The sequence below is a fragment of the Dipodomys spectabilis genome, unplaced genomic scaffold, assembly GCF_019054845.1.
Source record: "Dipodomys spectabilis isolate Male_0828 unplaced genomic scaffold, ASM1905484v1 ptg000017l, whole genome shotgun sequence".
Lineage (NCBI taxonomy): Eukaryota > Metazoa > Chordata > Mammalia > Rodentia > Heteromyidae > Dipodomys > Dipodomys spectabilis.
Window position 1 is genome coordinate 4,613,632 of NW_024870694.1, and position 26,830 is coordinate 4,640,461.

The 26,830-nt window shown below is 40.9% G+C and overlaps 1 protein-coding gene across 3 annotated transcripts in view; it reads right to left on the bottom strand.

Moving 5' to 3' along the window:
* Positions 1–25,660, bottom strand: part of Tmem39a (transmembrane protein 39A) — a 29,961-nt gene extending 4,301 nt beyond the window's left edge. Inside the window, exons 1-8 of one of the 3 annotated variants that reach the window (XM_042667431.1) lie at positions 25,589–25,660; positions 25,375–25,508; positions 24,088–24,274; positions 18,011–18,233; positions 14,513–14,596; positions 8,053–8,207; positions 2,852–3,194; positions 1,875–2,062 (exon numbers count right to left, since the gene is read on the bottom strand). In XM_042667431.1, coding sequence (XP_042523365.1) covers positions 1,875–2,062; positions 2,852–3,194; positions 8,053–8,207; positions 14,513–14,596; positions 18,011–18,233; positions 24,088–24,200 — 1,106 coding nt within the window. In that variant the 5' untranslated portion in view covers positions 24,201–24,274; positions 25,375–25,508; positions 25,589–25,660. Of the gene's footprint in view, positions 1–1,874; positions 2,063–2,851; positions 3,195–8,052; positions 8,208–14,512; positions 14,597–18,010; positions 18,234–24,087; positions 24,275–25,374 lie in introns of all 3 variants that reach the window. The other 2 variants (XM_042667438.1, XM_042667447.1) reach the window with 2 other exon arrangements.
* Between the last annotated feature and the right edge of the window lie 1,170 nt (positions 25,661–26,830).

A 26,830-nucleotide genomic window follows, 5' to 3' on the forward strand; every position in this document is an offset into this window, starting at 1 on the left:
AAGAAATGCAATGTTAGCATATTGACAATTAACAGCTAAGATTGTTAGTCTGGCAAGGCCAGTTGTATTTGTACAGAAGAGACTGAATATTCGAGGCTTCATGTGCCTGAATTCTGAAAGTACAGTAATTCCATGGTCAAACTGGAAGGAGTTAGAAAGGAGTTGTTATAACTTCGTTGCTATGGAACACATAGTGCCTGTTAAGTGATACCATTACTCAGTGTTGACGGACTTAAGAGGCTTAGGAGAATGAGCAGATAAATATTGCAGTAAGGCATCTATGGGCCAAAGTACATAGTGTAAGCAACTGTGCCGTCATCTCCATCCCAAGTGAGCAGTCTACTGTGGGAGTGATAGAGAACAAATAAGAAGAGAAAGCTGATGGCAATAGGAGCAGAGGAGAATCAACATACTGTCACACTAGGATGACACTTACTGCAGAATTATATCCCAAAAGCTACAGAGAACCAGTTTGCTTATCACATAATTCAACTGCCTCACAGATGTGAGAAGCTACACAGTAGAACACAGAGACGTACGAGGTAGTGACACACACTTTTCTCTTTACCGCTTTCTTGGTTTATTTTTACAGAGGTTTCTCTAGGGGAAAGAAGTTAGGGAAGAAAAAGCTTCATTCTTTCCAGCATCAATGTAATGGAGTTGGGGTGGGGATAGGGATCTTCAGGTTAAGCTTTAAAAAAAAAAAATCTAAGTTAATTCTTCTCTTCCTGATTTTGGAAAAGGTTAGTTCCTAAGGTAAGAACTGGGACAGCAGTTTAGATATGTTAAAAAAAAAAAAATTATTCTAGCACCCTGAAGCTTTCCCAGTTCAGAAAGTGTTCCACCGGCCTTGCTCACACTTACCAGCGTTAAAGTGATGATACACCTCATGGCCATGTGCCATCAGTAGCCTGAAGATGTACAGTACTAGTACTGTGGATTGTATTTTCAATTTTTATTGAAATCTGTCCTTTGCCCACAGTCGGGTTTCTTTTCAGCCTGGCCCAATCTCTTTCAGTTCCTGGGCTTGAAGGCCTGTGCTAATCTGTATCAGACATCAAGGCAGATAATTGAAGGGAGAACTCGGAGGGGGAGAGGGAAAGGGAGGTCACCTCAATCTGTCCCATTTAATTAGGCAAAAAACTGGTAGGGAATGAAATATGTGAAATGTTCAAATAATAAAAGGGAGGAAGATGAAGATGGTCCAGGTCTGAAAGGGATGATGATGGGCTCAGAAGTGAGAGAACAAAAGGTTGTTCTAAAGTTAGCTGTTTTGTATGAAAGAGGCCATGCAGAGAAATGACTGAAAAGGGCAGGTGAAAGAAATACTTGAGAACTCACAGCCATTTAAGTATAGGAGAAGCAGGGAAATAGTAGAGAGATTAGGTGGAATAAAAAGAAAAAAATTACAGAAAGGAAAAACAATAGACCAAATCTGCATGTATTAAAAACAGATGAGAAAAGCAAATCCAGCTGTTTTAAGTGTGAGATGTGTAGCTAGCAACTATTTAGCTGTGGCAATGAAGGTGGAAGGACCAATCTTAAAGTCTTATAAAAAGAATTTAAAATACATCATGACTCTAAATTTGGGCAAAGGATTCAGACTGAACAGAACTCTGAAGTACAGCTTGGGACCCAAATTATACTCTGGTAAAGTGACTAGGCAGCTGAAAGGTAAGACATATTTAAGAAGGGGTCGGGGGGGATGGTGGTGGAAATGAGTTAATGGCCCTATATTTGGTTTAGCGTGATAATAGCATCCATGTAAACAAAAACTAAATGTTCAAAGCCAAGAATAAGAATGACACAAAGCAAATCAACATGATCACAGCATGTAGAAAAGTGTTACATGGATTTACCCTGTAACTACTCACATGTGCTGGGGCGCATTGCTGTAGGACCCATGTTCTAGCTTCTGCCACTTGCCCAGGTGAGCAGCTGATTTATGTAACAAATCACAGTATTTGGATGGCAGCAGTTGTGTAGTGAGCATGACAAAAGCATTGATCCACACCATGATGAGATGCTCACATGACCAGCGCATGTCATAGTACTGAGTACTCTGGAAAAGATCAAAAGAGAGAGAATGAATCATGCACTGGTGGTGAAGAGGCAGGGATGGGTTGCGTGTACATAGGCCCTGCAGACAAATGCCACACTGAGTCAACATGCACTGGTTGTCCTGCTGTCCGTGCAGAAAGTTCAAGATCAGAGTCCTCCAAAGTCCTGCAACCTGACTTTCTGGCTGTATGAGTTAGGACTGGGAGGGAGAGGTGATAGTATTTTTAAGTGTTTCCTTCCTAGAAGAACTGAGTGCTTCTCAAGGACCACTCCGGCTGCAGAAGTGCTTCTGAATGGGTGGAGGAAGGACACTAAAATGGCCCCAAGATTTTGGGCCAAGTGACATCCAGACCACTTTTCTTGTCTATTGAAATAAATTGAAGTTTAAAGGTTAGATTCAACTCAAGGAAACTTCTGATAATCCTGTTGATACCAATCACAGAAGGCTGAATTTTATTGAAACCTTGGTTCCCTTAGGTTACTACATAACAACTGTACTGTAAGAAGAATTCTTATTCTCCCCGGAAACTAAAAAACAAAATAAAATAAAATAAAAAAAAAAAGAAGTAAATTAAAAGAAAGAAAAAGGGGACTACCACGGGTGCATCACATATATGGAAATACCTATCCGCCAACCAGGAGCGGTACTAGTGCACTCCAGATGCAGCCGAACTCCACCATCCAGGCTGCCAAAGGGGAGACAGAGAAAAGGGGGATTAAACAAGAAATACCCAGTTTATGTAATTTAAACACAAATCCAGGGAGCATGTAAAACAAGATAATTGCTCACCTTCACAAAACACAGGGGGAGAAATGCAACATAGTAGGCACTGAAGAGGGAGTTGAAGAGAACTTCCTTGATTCTATGGTTGAAATCTGCTTTCAAACATTCCACTTCATTACGTATGAGGTCTGGAGAAAGAGGGCAGCTGTGGGTGGGGATGGGAGTGGTGTTATTGAACTGTTCCTTTAGAGACTCCAGCAATAAGGAAAGGAAGTCCTTGGATTTGGCCAAACCGCCCACAGTGGAGGCACTTTCCTCTACAGCCTGGTGTTGAACCATGTAGTCTGTGAGAAGAAGATGAGCTCTGCTGTCTTGGTGGAAACAGGAGAGAGGAACATAGACACCAAACCTGCAAAACAGGGCAAGCATGAAAATGAGACCAGACATACTTATGAGCACATCTGGTACCACCATCAATATCCACCAGCGTCAATATAACCTAAGGGGACTTTGCTGATGAGAAATTCTTTCCACAAAAGCTATATGCACTGACTGGACAATAGGAAACGACACAAAATTACAATAATAGAGACCACCTACAAATCATTACTTTATTAAAATACTGGATAAACATTTTTCTAAAGTGTAAACTTTAGACTTACACTTTCATTATGTATTTAAACTCATATATTTAAACTGATTAGTATTGTTATTTTAATTTTGTGTGTACTTTCTCATGTTTAAATATTGTCCTGTGACTATTTTTCATTAGCATTTCTTAGGCTCCCTTATGACATTTCTACACATATAAACAATGCATCTCAATGAACATTCTCCCTCCATCACTATCTACCACCCCATTCACTCGCCTGACTAAAAATAATTTCAACAGGTTTCGCTGTTCTATTTTCATGCATGCAAAAAACTTCTATGACAAACTTTAAAGATATTAAATGATTGTTAGATAGATGGACATCAATGTACCCTCTTGTTAGAAACAGGCTGCTATTTCCACTAGCATAAACAACACCACAACAAGGATTTCCTTAGCAATGGCTTCCCCTCTTCCTCTACTACTGTCTCCTTAGTGAGGGGTACATGCTCTGCTTCCACACTACGTCACCTTTTTCCTGGCTATTTCTCTCCACATTTTAGCACTATTTTTTTTTTTAATCAGTTTTGACTGGGGGTGGGGGTGAGGGTAAGAGGTAGGGAGGGATACTATTTTCTTGGACTATGTTCCCCTCATTTCAGTTTATGCTCTACAAAGCAGATATTTCAGTTATTTACTAGGGCCAGAACCAGGGCAGAAAAGGCTTTCGAAAAATATTTGACAAATGAAATAAATTTCTCCAAGTATTTGGGCTGAAGGCACAATTTAACAATAGAGCATCTGTCTAACAAGTGCAAGGCCCTGAATTCAAATCTCAGTATCACCCCCTAAAAAAAAGTTATAGAAGAACAATACATTTCTTTAAGCAAAATTACTTTATTAAAGAATTGTACCTATAATATTAGTTACTTGTTTAAATAACTATACCTATAATACTAGCTACTTGGGAAACAGAACAGAGGATCAACGTTAGAGGCCAGCCTGGGCAGAAAAGTGAGACGCTCATGCCTATAATCCTAGCTACTCAGGAGGCTGAGATCTGAGGATTGTGGTTCAATGCCAACCCAGGTAGAAAAGTCTGTGAGATTCTTATATCCAATAAACCACCAGAAAACCAGAAGTGGCGCTGTGGCTCAAGTGGTAGAGCGCTCACCTTGAGCTGAAGAGCTAAAGGACAGCGCCCAGGCTGAGTTCAAGCCCCACAACTGACAAAAAAAAAAAAAAAAAAAAATTAAACCACTTCTTAACCTCTAGCTGGATGTTCTGGTATATACCTGTCATTGCAAGGTATATGGGAGGCTGAGAATGGATAGATTACAAGGCCCAGGCCAATGCAAAGAGAAAAACTGCTAAGATCCTATCTCCATAGAAGAGAAGATCGATGCAGTGGTTTGCACCTGTGATTCTAGCAATGACAAGAAGTTGAAGGATCAGAAACATGCCTGGATACAAAGTCAGACCTCATCCTAAAAAATAACCAGGGAAAAACAAGGCTGAAGCTATGGCTCAGGTATATCCCACCAGCCTACCAAGTTTGAAATCCTGACTTCAGAACCCCAGTACCACCTCCCATTTCCCCTCAAAACAAACAAACAAACAAAAAAACCCTGAATATTTTGAGAACTTTGATAGCTTCATTTTGGTGCTAGGGTTGAAGCCATGGGCTTTACATGTGTTACGAGCCAGGCATCAGTTGCTCACACCTATAATCCTAGCTACTTAGGAAGCTGAGATCTGTGTATTGTGGTTCAAAGCCAGCAGTTCAAAGCCAGCCCGGGCAGGAAAGTCCCTGAGACTCTTACCTCAATAAACCACCAGAAAACTGGAAGTGGCACTGTGGCTCAAGTGATAAGAGCACAAAGAGGCTTAGGGATAGCGCCTAAGCCCTGAGTTCAAGCCCCAGTATTGGCCAAAAAAAAAAAGTGTATGAAAATGTTAAGTATATGCCAAACACATTCTAACACTGGGATGTACCCCCCAGGTCTCTTGAAAACTCCTTATAGTTACTACAACTGTTATTATCTTAAACACTTTAATACTTCAAGTCATCATTAGGCAGCTTCTACTTTGTCACCTATGTAAAGAAAACAGTTACTTCACTGATTAAAATTCAGATTAAAAAAAAAACTAAAAAAGGGCTGGGAAGGTGGCTCGGTGGTAGAGCGCTTGCCTTGCATGCATGAGGCCCTGGGTTCAATTCCTCAGCACCACATAAACAAAAAGAAAAAAGCTGGAAGTGGCTCTGTGGCTCAAGTGGTAGAGCGCTAGCCTTGAGCTGAAGGACAGTGCCCAGGCCCAGAGTTCAGGCCCCACAAACGGAACCAAAAAAAACTAAAAGAAAAAAATATTAAAAAAAAACAAAACTACCAAGTGACATGTGTTCATAGTTATCCATAGAGGGGAAAAGCTGAGCTTGTTAATAAGTGCATGGTTAGTGATAAGCTCCAGGATCCACTGTGACTGCATCCTTAGGAGGAGAGAAGAGTAAGTACAAGCCTCAGGCACAAAAACTCACCCACGCAAAACTGACAACTAGAGAAGGCTGCAAGAAGTTCAACACTGCTGAGACACAAGCTGATTCAAATTGAATGTGAGGCAAGAGTCCTGTACATTGTGTAGGTAACCCGTCCTATCCACATGCCGAGCTCAACAGTGTACCTGTGTTCTGGCCCCATGAGCTGTCAGGAGACAGGGGACAGCAGCAGCTTGAGATGCTCCTGGACACTGAGGCTTACTCTCTCAATGTTCTACCAGTTTCCTGTACATGTACCTAGGCTAGTTTGCTGGGATGGAGAACTGAGTTATTCCAGCTGCCTGAAATGATGGCCGAGCAGTCCCAGGTATGTGGCCAAACTCAGCTAATATCAAGAAGGCCTCTTGATTTCCAGCCAACTCAAACACATGCACAATAAACATATATAATAGGCTAGTATGATTTTGTGGGGTATTGTGACACCAGATAGAAGGTAAAATAAAACACAAGATACAATAGTATATGGGCTTAAGACTACCGTAGGCTTTATAAGGAAAGGGGTAGCTACTTGGGAGGCAGAGATGAGAATTATAATTTGAGGTCAACCTAGGCAAAAAGTTAGTGAGGTCTCCCACTGCAACAAATAAGCGAAAACATAGTGGCTCATGACTGTAATCCCAGAGCTTTGTGGGAAATATAAGAGAAATGCAATCCAATGTTAGCAGGACCTTATCTGAAAAAAAAACACACAAAAAAACAAAACTAGCCAGGCACCAGTGGCTCATGCCTGTAATCCTAGCTACTCAGGAGGCTAAGATCTGAGGATCATGGTTCAAAGCCAGCTGGGGCAGGAAACTCCGTGAAACTCTTATCTCCAATAAACCACCAGAAAACCAGAAGTGGTGCTATAGCTCAAGTGGTAGAGCGCTCGCCTTGAGCTCAAGAGCTGAGGGACAGCACTCAAGCCCAGAGTTCAAGCCCCACAACCAACAAAAACAAATAAATAAATAAAATAACTAAAGCATCTGGACTCCAGTGGCTTGCACCTTTAATCTTAGCTACTTGGGAAACTGACAATAGGAAGATCTTGGTTTAAGGCCAGCAAGGACAGAAAAGAGAACAAGACCCGTTCTTAACACATTCATAGTGTGGTGGCACATTCCTTCTTTCCAAGCTGAGTTTAGAAAGATCCCAGTTCCAGGCTAGCCCAGGCATCAAAGTCCAGGGAACTCCATGTACACATAGGGAAGCTGCAAGAGGTACTATGTGCCTGGTATCCCAGCAAAACAGAGAGCCTAAAGTAGGTGGGTCAGGGCTCAGTTGCATGTGTGAGGAGGAAGCATGACCAGTTAAATCAAAGCTGGAGATGTGGCTCAAGTGGTAAAGCACCAGTTAATGAGTGTTGAGCCCCTGAATTCAAACCACTGTATTGCTCCAAAGCAATACAACAAGCATCAGACCCTAATATGGCCAAGAAAGTGGAGGGCTGTTAGTAACACAATTAAAATTTGCATTTTGAAAATCATTCTAGCTACAATGAAACAGACTAGCCTATGACTAGATAGAGATTTAGAGTGTAATGTAGGAAGTATGGAAAGCAGTGTCCAGATTCAAGGTAGGTTTAGAAGCCACACAGATAATCCTAACTCACCCTATCTGAAAATGAAGGGGAAATAACAAAGACAGACAAAGATGGATAGGACTGAGGGGCAGAAAGAAAAAAAAAATCAATTTAATTGTTAAAGTTTATATAAAAGATTTTACAAGTTTCAAAAAGTAAAGACTTTGCCTTAAATGTATTTAAACCTATAATTCGTTTAAATTACATGCTTATTTTGTTGTGTGGGGTGTGGAGAACCTCTAAGGATAAACAAGCTTCTTTATATATCTAAATTAAACTGAGAAAACGTCACAAGCCATTTTGAGTAAACCTCTTAGACATCTTTACTTGGTGAAAAGAGCTGACTAAAATATTCTCACTGGTAGCACAGCCATGCAACTTCCGTTTTCTCAAGGTCAGTCTTGATTTAGGCAGTCAGCTTAGAGAGCAAGTTATATACCCCAAAATTTTCTAATTTCTTGAACTCTTACGTTTATATTTGAAGATTCTCATTTTCCCCTCTTTTATAGTACAATTTGCAAACAAGTTCTACTAATAAATTGTAAAACTGGAGTACTCACGGATAGCCAAGGAAGAGGAGATTGAGGACTGAATGACTTCGAAAGAGATTGACGAGGGTCCAACAAAGCACCCATCCACACAAAGTAAGTAGCACCAAGCGAGCCGATATCAGAACCATGTAGTGAACCATAGAAGCTGCACCTGCCTTAGTGGCCTGAAAGTTTGGAAGCACCAAAAAGAACATTTTGTAAATGATCTTATTCAAAAGCAATTCGGCTCAAATAAGGGCTTAGTAGGTTTAGTGGAAGCTAAACTGCCTAAAATATTGGCAGGGGCTGGTATGCTGATACACAGCTAGAATGCTAGCTAGAAGGCTGAGGTTGGAGAGTTGTGTCTGAGGTCATCTAGGGCTATTAAGAAGACAGGGAGAGAAAGAGGGGCAGAAGAAGGGAGGCAGAAGAAGAGGCAGGGAGGAGAGGAAGGGACTGCTTAACTCTTTTATCTTCTTAATGTTTGAAAATCCAGACCTCTCTAGGCAATCGGTCATTTCTTCCTTGTATCCCAGTCCTTCATACAGACCTTTAAATTCTTAAGCTTATTTTCAATTTGTTTACACTAGGGCTTCTCAAACACGGCCCATACCTAGTCATCAAAATCATTTGGGCTGCTGATTAAACACATAAATCTCTTAATTTCCTTGCCCAGGAAGGAGGAATAAAATTTTGAGTAAAGGAATGTGTACTTTAACAATCTCCCTGTGATTTTTAATGTACATAAAGGAATGCTATTAATTTGTGTTTCTTATGACCATACTCAAAGAACCACAGGAGCAACAACTATTACTTGTTTTCCTTTGAATCCTCACCTCTAAACTATATGCCGAGTTAATGCTTAATAAGCTTCACAAAATAACCACATATTCCTTGACAGAGCCCTATATAAATAAAGATCTACACAAACGGAAATAATACAAAGCACTTTCAATTCTATCACAGCTGTTCAAATAGTCTTTAATCTTAAATCTTTAAAACTGGGTGCATAGAGTAAGAAAACATACTAGTCAAAACTTGAAGCTTTAAACTGCTTCTTTTCCAACATGCTCTAGGAAAGACAAACTTTCCAAAACACAGAGATCCCTTAACTTCTACAACAGCAGTGTTAGAGCTAGAAAAAGGGTAAAAATTATCTGCAGTCACCAGTACACATCAGGGTCCTTGTCAAGTCCCACATGTAACCATTTCTACATTTGTGGAACACACTATACAGCATTGAGAATACATACAACATATACTACTGTAATGGTCTATGTGATGTTTCAGCTGGTGAATTGCATATATTATGATGGTCCCACAAAATTAAAGGAAGATCTGGGTGCTGAAGCTTATGTGATTCCAGCTACTTGAGAGGCTGAAGTAGAAGTATCACGTGAGCCGGGAGATTTGGGACCAGATTGAGCAATATAGTAATACTCTCATCTCAAAAAAAAAAAAAAAAGATTAAATGGACTTCTTATGGTCTCATTAGAACAGTGAAAAGAAAATCCTATAACCTAGGACCCTCGGATTAGCTACTATGTCATAGTAGAATACATCTTTACCCATGTGTTTATGGAACCCAATGTAAACCAAATGCCTGTACTTCAGTTGTGTAAGAGCACAGCCCACATAACTATGTGCAACACATCATACAAAAATATGACAAACAAGTGAAATTACATACATTATGCATTTAGTATATTTACCAGCTCTTTTACCATTAAGGTATACTCCTACTTTAAAAGTTTCTCATGAAACATTATGCTACTATGTTAACTGGGGAAGCATCCATATTCATACATCTTGTGCTTACAGCATCTCTTGATTACATCAGAGGTGTGTGGAATGGTGCATGTATGAATACCCTCCATGACATTCATACATGAAGAAGTCACTATTTCTCAATGTCCATTTGGTTTATCTTGAGGTTAAATGACATTAGCACTGTGTAGGTATATATACTACATGGTTACTTACAAATGCAAAGTAGCTGTCAAATGCACACCAGGATGATGGCTTAGATTGCAACGATGGAGAGGGGGCAGGCTATATTTAGCCAGAACAGGACAAATGGCTCCATATCACTGGCTAACATGCCAAGTGCTGCTGTGCCTTAATGCCTTCATCAGAATTTCAGTTTAGAAATAAGGCTGCTCTGCCCTCTGTTACCAGGGCAAGAAAATTTGGATTTACTCATTAATTTTGCCTGATTCCAAAATGCAAGCTTGTAACCACTATCATGAAACAGATCCTATACCAGGTCCTACAGACTTAATGGTGGCTAAAAATAACTAAATATATTAATTAAAGAAGACTAGGTCTTTATGAAGATGCCCAGTCAAGAAAAACAAATATTAGAGGCTGGGAAGGTGGCTCAGTGATAGAGTGTTTGCCTTGCACACATGAGGCCCTGGGTCTGATTCCTCAGCACCACAGAAACAGAAAAAGCTGGAAGTGGGTACTGTGGCTCAAGTGGTAAGTGCTTGCCCTGAGCTGAAGAACTGAGGGACAGCGCCTAGGCCCAGAGTTCAAGCCCCATGACTGACAAAAATAAAGTAAACAAACAAAATTCAACAGTCAGCCAAACTCTACTGACTTCATCTATAATCTTAGCTACTTAGGAGACTGAGAGATAAAATCAAGGTTTGGAGCCAGGCTGGCAGGCAAATCTCCAAGCAGTCAGCAAAAAGCTCAGTGGACATGAGGTTCAAGTGACACAGTGCCAGCTGTGAGAAAGGGTGCAAAAACAAAGCGCGAGGCCCTGACTTCAAAGCCCCAGAAAAAAAAAATTCCACCATCACATTTTCATTAATATTACAGGAAAAGAACAATGTACTAGAAGACATTAACCTAGAGAAGCTTCCTTTAGGGAAGGGATTTTTTTAAAGGCAGGTATGAGCGGCCAATGTCTTTAATCCAAGCTATTCAGGCTACTCAGGAGGCTACAGTATCTTAGGATTGAAGTTTAAAGCTAGCCTAGGCAGAAAAGCCCATGAAACTCCCTTTCCAAAATAACCAGCAAAGGCTAGACTTGGAGGCATGGCTCAAGTGTTAGAGCACCAGGCTGAGCAGACAAGCCAAATAAGCACAAAACTGAGTTCAAAATCCAGGACAGAGGGCTGGGAAGGCGGCTCAGTGGTACAGTGCTTGCCTTGTATGCATGAGGCCCTGGGTTTGATTCCTCAGCACCACATAAGCAGAAAAGCTAGAAGTGGAGCTGTGGCTCAAGTGGTAGAGCGCTAGCCTTGAGCTGAAGAGCTGAGAGACAGTGCCCAGGCCCCAGAGTTCAAGCCCCCTCCCCAACCCCCAAAAAAAGATCCAGTACAGGGGGGGATTGGGTGAGTGGTATTTAGCTGAGAGCTGAATGATAAACAAATGCTAGTCAGGTGAGGAATATAAAACTACCCATGACACTATGTTATTATGACAATATAGAAATTCCCTAACACACCAAAATATATGTAAGAAGCTTTATATGAATATAAAGATTAGAAGGAAAGAAATACACCAAATTGTGTTTTCAAAACCAATTTTTTGAAAAATAGTTTTTCTGTGTGTTTGTTTTCTAATAAACACAAGGAATAATTCAGGACTATCGGAACTTGTGATCTTTCTGCCTCAGCCTCCTAAGTGCTATGATTAAAGGCATGTACCATCACGCCTGGCCACAAAGAGAAAAAACATAGTTGCTTCAAGTCGGTAAAAGAACAGCTAAATTTATTTTTGGTCTTGGGAGCAATTAAAGGAGTAATGTTAGCCTGCAGGTGATTAAAAATAGTCTACCTAGGTGAACAGTGTTTCTCAGGGTTAGGAATCCTTTCTGTGATATGAGGGGGAAAAAGACTTTTTTTTTTCCAGTCGTGGGGCTTGAACTCGGCTTTGGCACTGTCCCTGCGCTCTTCAGCTCAAGGTGAATGCTCTACTGCATGAGCAACAGCGCCACTTCCAGTTTTCTAGTGGTTTATTGGAGATATGAGTCTCTCAGAGTTTCCTGCCCAGGCTGGCTTTGAACCGCAATCCTCAGATCACAACCTCCTGAGTAGCTAGGATTACAGGCATGAGCCTCCGGCCCCCGGCTAAGACAAATATTTTAATGGAAGGAAAAAATGACTCGTGATGAATTTATCTAACTTATTTTTTTTAAGTAGCAATACAGTTCTTAGTCTTTGAAAACCTCATACAATGCTATAACTCAAAATACAAAATATATAGAGTGACAGAGTAGAAAGCTTCCCTTCTGCTGGTCTTGTCCAGCACCCAATAATCTCTTATTTATACAAAATCAGGTAACAGTTTGTTTCCTCTATCTGCCTTGACATAAACACTATTTTAAAAAGCACTCCGCTTTCTTCATGTAGCACATAAACACTCTCTGATCTTTCTATGGCTGTAATACTATTCCATAATGCTTAATCCATTATGTAGATATATGCCAATTATTTAACATTCCCTTACTGATGATGAAGGTACAGATTAGTCTCTAAAAATCGGTTTAAATTTAGCCAGGCATTAGTTGCTCACATCTGTAATCCTAGATACTTAGGAGGCTAAGACTGGAGGATCGAAGTTTGAAGCCTGGGCACAAAATTTGCAAGACTCTCAATTAACCAGTAAAATGCTAGACTAGAGAAGTGGTTCAAGTGGTAGAGCACTAGACAGGAACAAGCAAGCTCAGCAAGAATATAAGATCCTGAATTCAAGCCCTGTTAATGGTGCATATGGATATACATGCACATACACAAAAATCTGTTTCAAGTTAGCTTAAACATTCTGTTCCTAATAAGAATTACAGCTTCTTTGAAATCAGTAATGTGCTCTCCAATTAAGGTTGTACAAAGGCTACTAAACTATTATTAGGAAGTTAGTAAGAGAAGCAATAAAGAGCTTCAAGTTTTTCCCTGCCTATCTTAAGGAATGTAAATAAAACTCCAAGTTCCTTTAAAGTTCTTTCTCAATATACCTAAAAGTAACTTATTTTCTTCATTTAAATCCCAAATACCAAAACTGTAGGAAAGATTACAGTCTTTTCCACTGTGAGAAACAATCTTACTACCATTGTCTTTCATGTCAGTCAAGTGGCTTTCAGATCATGACTTTTCTTCAATTACTCTGTGCTTGCAGAAATCCAGTTCCTGAAAATTACAGAGCTCTCACATAGACTGTGTATGTTCTAAAACTGAAAAACTGACTCAGTTGTGATTACACCAACTGTTCATTTAAAATTTTACACTGGAATATAAGTTCCAAGATTACAATTATTAGCCACTCAATATCTTTTTTGTACTTATGGGCTAGAAGATAAAACCTATGAAACTTAGTAGAGTTTATAAATATACAAAAAGTGATACCAAAAACCAACTCTATCAATAACAATTTTTAAAAGATGTTTAAGGCCAGGTACTGTGGCTCATGCATGTATTTCATGCTACTCAGAAGGAGAAATCATCAAAAGGATCAAGGTTCAAGGCCAGCTCCACCAAGATTTCATCTCAACCAATAATCCAACCATGGTAATTCATAACTATAATGTCAGCTATGCATAGGGCCATAGGTAGTACTATCATCTGAGGTCAGCCTTGGGCAAGATATGAGATTCTACCTGATAATAACTACAGTTATAAAGGGTTAGGGGCTAGGCTCAAGTAGTAGAGCACCAGTCTAGCAAGTGTAAGGCCCTGTCCTCAAATTTCAACATTAACTCTCCTCCCCCCCCCCCCCAAAAAAATTCAATGCTCTTATTCCTTCCTCTTTTGCCTGGTTATCTTATATACTAATTTTCAGTTTAATCCTATGCAAATTTTAGCATTATCTTTTAAAAGTTCTAAGTTTTTTGTCAAGTTGGTACTAGAGTTTGAACTTGCTTGGGCAGTGCTCCATACTTAAACCATGTTCCCAGCCCAGTTTTTTGCTGGTTATTTTTGGAGGGAATCTCATGGACTTTTTTCTATCCAGGCTAGCTTCAAACAGTGATCTCTTGAATCCCAGCCTCCAGAGTAGTTAGATTACAGGCGTGAGCTATCAGTACCTTGCTAAAAATCCAAGTTTTAATAAAGTCAAGGAACTGTTTCTTATTAGCAAATTTTACAAATGGTTTATAAACTATTTCAAGTAAGCATTACCTGAAACAATATTTTAGATTCAACCATGGGTGTACAGTTAACTCTTAATAAACTCGTTTGGGTTTATTGTTTTTACTACAGTTAAAGTAAAAATAATACAAAAAATAAAGTCTAGGAATTGAAAACAAGATCCTAACCTACAAATGAGATTTCTAACACTTGAGTTATTTCACATTTTAATTTTCAATATATTGTAGGAAAGCCTTTCTTAAATATATTGGCACAACTCACACAGGGGTTAATAAAGAAGTCAACTTACAGTTGTATTTAAATTATATTTGGACAATTCACATGTTCAGTGTGAACACATGCTAGCAAGTCAATGTAGCTCCAAGTGACAGAACATAGTGAATGAGCTGTTATACCTCGGAGATGAGGGCCCATACAAGCCTCCTCGCAAGCATCACTGTGATGAATGCTGCCAGGTGATAATCAATGAGATGAAAATTCTATAAGAGAAACAAAGAACTGCTTCAGAAAGAAATACCATGTGTACCCATCTAGCTGAAATTATGAACAGGGGTTTGTTCTTCAAAAGACCTTCTTGCACAATGGACCCACCACGAAACTCCTTTGTATCATTAACACATGCTAGTAAGAATAACTGCAATCAGCATACCCTTACAGACCACAGATCATGAGAGCTTCAGAAAAGAGTGCTCACCTTCTACTTGGCCTTTCAAGACAAATTTACTTCTCAAGTATTATTTCAAACTATATGGAATATCTTTTTTTCCTTTTGTGAAACTTTGCTACACTAAAAAGAAAAGATCACAGCTAGGATTTAACAACTTGAGGAATTATAAGAACAATTTACCTTAACTGGCACATATACAATGTTTCTAATTTAATGGATCACTCAAGAGGCATGGTTTTTAGGAGTTACTTTTGTGGTCTTTTTATTCAAATTTAGTCTAGAGCACCTACCTATAAAACTCTTAGTTGGCACATCATTTATATTCACTTTCTTTCTTCTTTTTTTTTTTTTGTTGGTCGTGGGGCCTGAACTCTGGGCCTGGGCGCTGTCCCTCAGCTCTTCAGCTCAAGGCTAGCGCTCTACCACTTGAGACAGAGCAGCACCACTTCCGGCTTTTACTGCTTATGTGGTGCTGAGAAATCGAACCCAGGGCCTCATGCGTGCAAGGCAAGTGCTCTACCACAGAGCCACCTTCCCAGCCCCTCATTTGTTCTAATTTAAGATTATATGTGCCTTATAGGGCTGGAGGTATGGCTCAAATGCCTAAGCTAAAACTAGCATTATCAAAAGAAAAAAAGAAGCCATGTCTTATATGTGGCCTCTTATTGTATAAATAATGACTTACATGACATCTACAGTTTCTTATAGTTCTGCCTTAAATACTGTTATAATGAGCAAAATAAAGATGTAACAATATCCTAGGAACCAACAAAACTAGGATATTCATTTTGATGGCAGGTTTCTACAGTTCCTTATAAAGGAAAAAACTGAATTTCTCTATTAATTGAATAAATATTGCCAGGCACTGTCGGCTTACAATCTGTAATCCTGGCTATTCAAGAGGCTGAGACCTAAGAATCATGGTTCAAAGCCAGCCCATGAGACTCATCTCCAATTAAATAGCAAAAAGCCTGAAGTGGAGCTGTGGCTCAAGTGGTAAAAGCTCTAGCCTTGGGGAAGGGGAGGGAGGAAAAGCACTCCTAAGCCCTGAGTCTGAGCCCTAGGACCAGTATATTTAGGGGGAAAAAAAAATGTGCAGGGTGCTGGTGGCTCATGCCTGTAATCCCAGCTACTCAAGAGGCTGAAATCTGAGGATCACAGTTCAAAGCTACCTAGGCAGGAAAGTCCATGAGACTCTTATCTCCAATTAACCACTGGAAAACTGGAAGTGGCTCTGTGGCTCAAGTGGTAGAGTGCTAGCCTTGATCTGAAGAGCCAAGGGACAGTGTGCAGGCCCTCAAGCCCCACAACCTACACAAAAACAAAAACAAAAAAGTACCTAGAACCCCAAATATGCCAGGTTATTATTCCACTAGTGGTGAAGATGACACCCAATGTTCCTGCTCTCCTAGCTCACTTTCTGCCACATCTGAGAAGGAAAAGAGATTCTGGTAGAGATTCTGACTTGTTCCTTGGGAACAATGGACTTTGCCTGAATTTAACCTTTCCCACCTGTTGCCCCCCACCCCCCTCCCCCCCACACACAAATTTGGCTACAGATGGATATGTGTGTGTGTGTGTGTGTGTGTGTGTGTGTGTGTGTGTGTGTGTGTGTGTGGCTACAGATGGATGAGGGTAAGGGTGTGTGTGTGTGTGTGTGTTTCCTCCACTCAACAGACTCATAGGGTGTTTTCTTTGGGGGGGGGGGATATGGTGGCAGTTGTGGGGCCTGAACTCTGGGTCTGGGCACTGTCCCTCAGCTTTTCAGTTCAAGATTAGCACTCTACCACTTGAGCCACAGTGCCACTTCCAGTTTTTTCTGCTTATGTGGTACTGAGAAATTGAACCCAGGGCTTCATGAATGCAAGGCAAGCACTCTAGCACTGAGCCACCTTCCCAGCCCCAAAGGTTTATTTTCAGATAAGAAAAGATAAAAAAAAACAAACAAAAAAACATATAATTTGGCACCAACTCATTACAACTCTTGAAGAAATGGATACTCTCATATGAGATTAAGTCAATGAAAAGTCTTAATTCTAGAACAGCCAATAATACTAATAAAAAATATTATTCCCTTCCTATACTATCTGAGGAATGTGGGTCCATGTTTCCTTTCAATGTCCATTGGGCTAGGAAGGTTTTCAAATCTTTCCTAAGTCCCAAATACATACAAATTACTCAGGACAATAATATTCTTTGCCTTGGAGATATACACTCATCCAAGCCTGCCATTTCAAAATCATCCATACCTACCTAATTATCAGATTAGCTTCATGGATATTTTATATCCCATCTATGTAGTATAAAGAGAAAGACAACAGAGAACCCTACCATGTCAAACAGCCAGTCTTCATCAACATTTTATTTTTTTTTAATGTAACTCAATTTTGTTCACGTTAACAATTCATCTAGCTAAAGAATTCTATTTTCTAGACTCCTTTAAAGTTTGAAGGGGATATGAAAATGATAGATACCTGGCCTACAAGAGTGTCACCTTTGTATTCCCCTTTACTCATTCTTCTTTCCCATTTGGAAGGCTACATGTGGAAGATGGAAATCTTCATCTATCTAAGTCCCAAGGATGGTCACATGGAAGAATTCCCACCAATAGTCAAGTGCCTGAGACTTTTATGTTAGAAACACTGCACAATTTTAGGTGTATCTGTTATATAAGCTACCATTATCCTAACTTGATCATTAAGATCATAAAAGTTTACATCATGCCCAGTGACCTAGGGGTGAGAGAATTTCAAGTTCAAGGCCAGCCTGGACTACATGATAAAATACTGTCTCAAAAAAGAAGAAAGCCAGGCACTGGTGGCTTATACCTGAAGCTGAGACATAAAGATCATGGGTAGAAGCCAGTCGGAACAGGAAGGTCCATAAGACTCATCCAATTAACCACAAAAAAACTCAAGTGGAGCTGTAGCTCAAGAGTGGTAGAAAGCTCACCCAGGCAGAGTTCAAGCCCCAGGACCAACAACAACAAAAAAAGTGAATTTGCAGGAATGTAATCGTATTAACACTTGACACAGCAAATTTAATGTAGTTTAAAGGTCAAATATCAAACCTTTCTGAGATGTTATTGTAAGTTAAATGTTTTCTGCATTCTCATTTACATTTTTATTTCCTCAAAATCATCATGAAGTTTTATTCTTACACACAGATTTTTCAGCCAATTTCTTGTCTACTAACAGAAAGAAATTATAGGTCTATGAAGACTTACCAGTGAAGTACAAGACGCAGGATGATTGTAAGGATACCACCAAACAGTTTTATAGATGTTGATGTATTGAATGAACAGAGCAACCAACAGGTAGATGAAAAAGAGAAATTCAAAGAGCAGGCTCCCATCCACAGGCAAATCAGGAATTTGGCAGTGTCGAACAGGACCTGGAGTGATTAAGGCTGTGATAGGTGGGACTGGAAGGCCAATAGTGCTACCATTCCTGAAAGAGAAAACTACAGTTATCTCAAGTGGTGACATGACAGCCTTCAGTGTCACACAGCACACAGAGTCCCTGCTGCCTCCACCCACCCAGGAGGTACCCTTCCCCATGACTCCACTATGAGATCATCTTTTCTCCCTCTATACACTCTATGTGATCTAAGAAGTAGTCATGACTCTCACTGTCTCCTGAATTCCAAAGATTAATGTCCCTCCACAGAATTCACTGCTGGGTTTTAGACTTGTGTTATCTATCTGCCTAGTGGACATCTGTGTTCTTCTTGCTATTGCCCTGACCCTATCTCATGGCCTACCTTGTTAGCTGCCCATATTAGAAACCTTAGAAAAGGTTTTTCCTGTTTCTACATATCCAATCACCCTTAGAGAACTGGATTCCACTATACAAAACTTTCTTCAAATTGTACACTCTCAATGCATTGTCTTGGTTCAAGAATTACCACATTTTCACATAAATTATTGTAGTAAGTCTTCTGAAACTCTACTGCACTTTTACCAAACTTCCAACTTGCCTTCAGGGATCTTTCTAAAGTGAAATTCTAAGTGTTACCTCAATTTTTTAAAAATGGCTCTCCATCGCTAATGGCACAATAGCCATAACACCGTTAGTGTGTACTATGACTCTACTTAACACAATGGCCTCACCATGTAACACTCCACATGTACCCTCTATGACACCTGCTATTCTTTACCTGGAACATACATGTTATTTTGTGCACCTTGCTCCCTTTACATGTAATACCCTTCATAACCACCTTAACCTTTCACATACAAGTGACAAAATCCCTCCAGACCTTTCTTTGTTAACACCTTCAAGACTTTTAAGGGTTGAAGGTCTAACTCGGTGGTATGTGCTTGCCTAGCACATGTGGGACTCTGGTTACATCCCATAGGTGTGGAGATAGAGGTGGGCAAGACTTTAAAGATACTCAAACATATTCTCTGTGAAGGTTACTGATTCACTCAAAAGAAAATATGCATCTCTCTTCTCTACTTAAATTATGCCTTTATTACTACATTGTTCATATTGTTAACGTAATTTTTTCATATACATCTTTGGCCCTGGCTACCAGGACAGCCAACTTTTCTGAGATCACTGCAAATATATACCTTTACGTTGAGAAAGCAGCAGACCAATACAGTCATGAAAAAGAGATCTCTTACAACACAAATAAAAATACAAAGATTATAATTCCTATCTTCTTGTTCTTCCTTCCGAGCTCATTTATAGGTCAGAAATCACTTGACTATCTGAAGTGATAAGAGGGGGATAAGAAATAAAATGTCTTATTATTAATATGCCTGCTATATTGTTCTACTATTGTTCACACAAGGAAAAGAGGATTGGTTTTGACACTTTCAAAGAAGACTCAAAAGAAAGAACAGTATTAGTCTTAACTCTAAAATTTCTAAGTACTAATTTCTAACTATGGTATGTGGCATTTACAGTAATTTGTTTAATTTATGGGAACGTGAATTTCATTTCATTAAGGATTCTATGACTTAGATACAGAAGATTAAATTCAGCAGCCAACCTATTCCCAGTTAATCATAAAATGGTGAAATAAATTATTCTGATGTTACCAAGTTAGGAGCTTCTAACCTAAACCAACTAAAAAGTCATAAAGAATTCTTCTTCAGTCAAAAAATAAGACGAGGGGGGCTGGGAAGGTGGCTCAATGGTAGAGGGCTTGCCTTGCATGCATGAGGCCCTGGGTTCGATTCCTCAGCACCACATAAGCAAAAAGAAAAAAAAGCCAGAAGTGGCGCTGTGGCTCAAGTGGTAGAGTGCTAGCCTTGAGCTGAAGAGCTGAGGGACAGCACCCAGGCCGAGTTGAGGCCCCACAACTGGACCCAAAATAATAATAAGACGAGGGCTGGGAAGGTGGCAAAGTGGTGAAGTGCTTGTCTTGCATGCATGAAGTCCTGGGTTCGAAGAGCTGAGGGACAGCACCCAGGCCCAGAGTTCAGACCCCACAACCAACAAAAATAAACAAAAAAATAAATAAATAATAAATAAGAGGAAAGAGCATGCTACCCTGTCAAGATTTAAAAGTTAAAAGGTTAAAAAGGTTAAAAAGGTTATAAGCTGGGCGCCAGTGGCTAACGCCTGTAATCCTAGCTACTCAGGAGGCTGAGATCTGAGGATCAAGGTTCAAAGCCAGCCTGGGCAGGAATGTCCAGGAGATTCTAATCTCCAATTAATCACCAGTAAACCAGAAGTGGTGCTGTGGCTCAAGTGGTAGAGCATTCGCCTTGAGCTGAAGAGCTGAGGGACAGTGCACAGGCCCAGAGTTCAAGCCCCCAAACTGACAACTGTGATTAGAACATAAAAGCCAATAAGGAAGAGCTACAAAGAAGACAGAGAAAGCTGGGCACCAGTGTCTATGCCTGTAATCCCAGCTACTCAGGTGGCTGAGAGCTGAGGATCCCAGTTCAAAGTCAGCCCAGACAGGAACGTCTGTGAGACTCTTATCCACCAGAAAACTGGCTCAAGTGGTAGAGCAATCACCTTGAGCTGAAGAACTGAGGGACAACAGAGCCCAGGCCCACGCCCATGACAAAAAAAAAAAAAGACAAGAATATAGAAAACCATAAACTCAATTAAAAAAAAAAAAAAGTAGAGCTTTTCCAAATGTTCCTAATTATTCCTAATAAACTATTTGCAAACTCCAAGAACAAGCCAAATCACTTAAGGATAAATCTTTCATGTAGCTTTCAATCTCATTTTCAATAGCAGAACACCTTATTTTCCTTTCTCTCAAAGTATTTTTCACAGTATCCAAATATTTGAAACACTAGATGATGATATCACTCATCTCTTCTAAGCCTCCTCTAGCAGACCCTGAGATACTCAGGATAGGTTTCATGTGTAACTTGAGAACACAATAAATTTACATAATCCAAAAAGCCAAAGTAGAGGAGAATAAATTAAGAACTACTAGAGTGAGGCAAAGCTAGAATTTTCTTCCTATCTAGAACAACTATGGCTTTCTACCACAATTTGAATTACTAAATCAATAAACTGATCATTATTGTATCCGTGAAATGCATCAAACAATATAGTTCGAAGAAAAACAACTTTCACTTCCATACCTAATGTCAGTTGGTATTTATCTTTGCAAACATTCTCACAAATTTTCTTTACTTTAAAAATACAAAGTAAAGCTGGGTGCCAGTGGCTCACACCTGTAATCCTAGTTTCTCAGTAGACTGAGATCTGAGGCTTGAGGTTCAAAGGCAGTCTGGGCAGGAAAGTCTGTGAGACTCTTTATCCCCAATTAACCACCAAAAAACTGGAAATGGCATTGTGGCTCAAGTGGTAGAATGCTTACCCTGAGCTGAAGAGCTGAGAAACAGTGCTTAGGCTCAAAGTTCAAGTCCCATGACTGACCAAAAAAAGCAAAATAAGCTGGGTACCAGTGGTTCACACCTATAATTCCAACTAATCAAGAAATTGAATCTGAGGACTACACCTTGAAGTCAGCTAAGGCAGACAAATCTGATAATTTATCTCCAATTAATCAGCAAAAAGCCAGAAGTGGTGGTATGGCTCCACGAGTACCAGTAAAAAAGCTAAGCAACAAATTGAGGACCCAGTACTCCTCAACACCAAAGAAATGAAAAAAAAAAAAAAGAAAAAAGATATATTATTTGTAGAAATCTGGGGAGATTTCATAATTTTTTTTTTTTATTTATTTTTTTGTCGTTCATGGGCCTGAACTCTGGGCCTGGGTGCCGTCCCTCAACTCTTCAGCTCAAAGCTAGTTTTCTACCACTTGAGCCACAGTGCCACTTCCGGTTTTTTCTGCATATGTGGTACTGAGGGATCAAACCCAGGGCCTCATGCATGCAAGACAAGCACTCTACCACTGAGTCACCTTCCCAGTCCCCAAGATTACATCCCACTTCTTTTTCCTTTTTCTTTTTTTTTTTTTTTTGGGGGGGGGGGGGCAGTCCTGAGGCTTGAACTCAGGGCTTGGGCACTGTCCCTGAGTTTCTTTTTACTCAAGGCTAACACTCTACCACTTGAGCCACATCCCCACTTTCAGCTTTTTCTATTTATGTGGTACTGAAGAATTAAACCAAGTACTCTACCACTGAGCCACATTCCCAGCCTCATAAATATTTTCAAAGCTATTACTTCTTTTCATTTCAACAACCTGCTATAAAGCAAACATTTTTTCCTTGGTGCCAATCCTGGGACTTGAACTCAGGTGGTTAATTGGAGATAAGAGTCTTAAGGACTCTAAGCTAAAAAGGTCAAGGAAAAAGAGAAGTAAAGGGGGAGGAGGAGAAGAGGAAAACAGACCAGACCAGGAGGAGGAGGAGAAAAAAAAAGTAGGAAAGTTAGACCAGACCATGAAGAGAAATATACAAACACATCAGGAAAACCTAAAGGACAGGAATAGTACTGACTACTAGTCCTGAGAATTAAAATTCAATGTAAGAGAAAATCCCCATTCAGTGAGGAAGAAAAATAAAGGGGCAAAAATTATCTTGACCAAACACACGATCAGTTTCAAGTATCTCTACACTGATATATGATCAAACCTCCTGATGATCCAAGTTATCCTGATTACAAATAACATCCTGGGCTAGAGTGTAGTTAAGCAAGCATAAAATCTTACGGTCAAAACCTAGTCCCTCACCTCAAAAATGAATAAATTCATCCTAACTTTTAAAAGTTAGGAATAGTCAGGAACCAGTGGCTCATACCTGTGATCCTAGCTACTCAGGAGGCTAAGACTTGAGGATTGTGCTTCAAAGCCAACGCAGCAGGAAAGTTCATTATTATTTCCAATTACACACCAAAAGGCCAGAAATGGAGATGTGTTTTAAAGTGGTAGAACGCTAGCCTTGAGCAAAAAAAGCCCAGGGACAGCACACCAATTAGGAACAAAGATACCAAATTCCAGAGATCCAATTCAGACAATAAAAGTGACTCAAGTGATAAGAGCACTTGCCTAGCAAGAGGAAGACCCTGGGTTCAAGCCCCAGCACCTCAGGAAAAAAGTTACTTTTTTTTTGTTCACATAACCAGTAACACAAATCCCTGAGTTAAAACCCTAGAACTGACACTCACACACACACACACACACACACACACACACACACACACACACAAGATTAATAAAGAACTTCATGTTGGTTGTCAATTTTAACTCTTCTCACACCCACCAAAGCCATGAGCAAAGGGGAAAAATGAGAAGCAAAAACACAAGGACAGAAGTGATGTTTACATGCCTGAAATCCCAGCTATGATGAAGGATCTAAGCAGTTAGGTCTCAGGAAAAAAACATCAACCTATCAAAATAAAAAAAATAAAAACAAAGGACTAGAGATATAATTCTAGTGATTGATAGAGTACAGGCCTAGCAAGCACAGGCTCTAGGTTCAAACCCAAGTATCTCTCAAAAAAAAATAAAAATAAAAAGTCATAATTAAAGTTTGGATTATTAACCATTAAGATTTGGACTGTGTTCACTTTGTGAGACCCCTATTTTATCTTTGTACTGAGGCTTCAATTCAGGACTTCACATTCTTACTTAGCTTTTTTGTTCACTGCTGGTGCTCTACATAAGCCACACCTCCAATCAGCTTTTTGCTGGTTAATTGGTGATAAGCACCTGTCTGAGCTAGCTTTGAACTTCAGCTCTCAGTCACTTGAGTAGCTACGATTACTGGAGTTAGCCACCAGTACCTTGCCTGAACCTTAAGGGTAGAATTTCAACTTCAGTGTGAATAAAAAAGGTTTGATAAGTAAATCTTTGAATATAATGTCAGTCTTAATGATCACAGGACATATATTATGCATATCCTTCTTTGCTCTTTACCTGTTTCTTAAGCCTGTTCCATTGCCACAGGCCCCACCAACCAATGTCTGTAAAGAAGGTAAAGCTGAACGGCTTAGTTGCTGCCGACTAGGGCCCCTCCTTCCACCGGGCATGTCCAGGAACCAATCTGCTTCCAGTGCCACTTGTAGTTGCAACCCAGGTTAATGGTTGCCAATCTGTTTCAACCCTGAAGTAAATAAGTAAATATCAGTTAACTATTTTTAAATAGGCATTGTAACAAAGCACCAGAAAAACTGAGTAAGCGACCTTGTAAAACCAGATTTTCAAACAAACGCTCCAGTGTCTATTACCTACTTTGTTCTAATAAAGGATTACTTAGATGCTAATGGGTCAGGAGTCTCAATTCCAATTTAAGCTCTGCTCCCTGCTGGGAAAGTCACAATATGTGACTGTCATTTGGCTTTTATCAAATGAAACATACTACAATTAGGTACAAGTTGTCAAGAAACACCACAACTTAAATATTGGCAGAGGCTTTTCTCCGCGCAGAAGTGTTTGTTATCATTGGATCTAGCGGGTAGCCTATTATCTGACCCTGACTTCGGTCACTTAACCTCTGAATTTGTTTCCACAACAGGAAAAAAAAAAAAAAGTAAATGAAACAAATGTGCTCTACAGAGGCATTTGTCAGGACTGACCAAGATAAAGGTACAACTGTTCAAGCTATAATCTCCATTTTACTGTGTCCACTTCAGCAAAACTGGTGTTAAAAAAAACATCCAATAATGACTGATAAAGATTCTCTCCTAAAAGAAGACATTTTTCCAAAAGTTTGCAAAAACTCGTGGTGATACCAATACGGTATCAAATGTTTCCTAAACAATACATCACACACACATACACACACACACACACACACACACACACACACGCGTGTGCACAGCTTAAGAATCACGCGTTGGGAAAAGCCTGTTGTTGTTGTTTTTAAATCGTTACAACAGCCTCATCCAAAGTTCCCCATTCTTATCAGCCTTGGCAGCAGACTACCCAACGCAGGGTGAGACAAAGCAATCCAACTGTTCGATGGAGGAACTTCTGGTTCTTGCTTAATGAACGAGCAAAGGGGGGGGGGGAAGGTGAGAGGCAAAAACACTGGGAACGAGGAGAGAAGGGGAGGGCGGACAGGGGGACGGGGACGGCGAGAGACCAAGAACTTCAACAGACTGGTCTCTGAGAGGCGACGACAAAGCGGTCCGCACCGCGCACGCCGGGCAGGCCGCAGGCGGACGGGGACAGCCGAGGCCCCGGCGGCCCGGCAGTACTCACGCATGGAGGAGGCCCGGCCGAGGCGGCGGGATCCTTGGCGGTGGCGGCTTTTCAGAATGGACCCCAAGCACAAGAACCTTCTCTCCCCCTTCAAAGCGCTCCAGACCAGCTGCTCGTACGCAGGCCGTGCCCGCCTAGAAGGACCGAGAAAAGGTGCCCAATCTTTAGTCTACCAAGCCTCAGACCCTGAGTCAGTACCACAGCCAAAGCTAACCCTGGAAGCAGAACCCGGCCCAGTCAGCACCCATCCTCCGCCTCCATGACCGGGGAGCTGAGCAGACGTGGCAGCGCACGGCGATGACGTCAACTCCGCGCCCGCGTCGGCCCTCGGAACTTAACGAGACCTGCCGCCCCGACCCGGCCCGCTCGCTGGAGCTCGGGTGCGCGCCTGCGCAGTGGAGCACGCCCGCTTCCGCGGAGGCCGACCGCACCTTCCTGGCCACCTAAGGCCGACGCAGTTCCTCCCCGGCCTCCGGTCAGCTCAGCTCTCCGTGCTTGTGGGTACCTCCGAGGACTTTTCCGTAATGTCCTAGTACACCTAGTCGCCGCCCCGGCTCCACCGGTGAAGGAGGTTCGCAGACATCACCTGAGGTCACGTGGCGTGGCCTGAGGTCACAGCGCTGCTGCCTAAAGACGCCGAGTCATGAAGTGGAGTTGTAGCGTCAGCTCAGCGCTGCCGCTGTATTGTGAAGGAACAGAATACACGGATGCCAGGGACAGAGAGGAGGCCAGCCGGGCGCCGGGGCTCATGCCCAGGGTCCGGGCGACGCAGGAGGCTGAGATCCGAGGATCGCGGTTCGAGACCAGAGGGGCAGAAAAAAGTCTGTGAGACTCTTGCCTTTAGTTACACACACACACACACACACACACACACACACACACACACACACACGGAAGAAAAGAAAAATACGGAAGTGTGAATTCAAGCACCAGTACGATTATGGTTTGTTGTTCTTTCAGATGCTGGGCTTTTACACATTGAATTTAAATTTCACAAGTCAGTGTGGAGACAGCTCAGTGATGGGGCATTTGCCTACCACATGAGATCTCTGGCACTGACAGAAGGGGGGGGGGATCTCATACAAAGGTAGATACTATCAGGATTCCTAAATTGCAGAGGACATTGAAATTAAGAGACGTTCACTGACATTAGAAATACCTCAGCTGGAGCAGCCAGAATTGTACCAGGTGACTGAGTTGGAACTGGACCTTGCTTTTTTTTTTTTTTCTATCCCTCCCTAATTATTTTTTGCTGAAGAGAAGCCCTTCTTTCGGTTTCAGCTAACTGCGTAGAGGTTTTCAAATTCCTTTGTTGGGTTTCTGACTGGACCTGCACATATCTCATGGAGTGAGGACTTTCCATTCCCAAATCTGCCAGCCCCACCTGCACTCAGCACCAACCAGTTAGAACACAGGCATTGCCCCACATCTCACTGAATGAAGAATTGACTCTGTG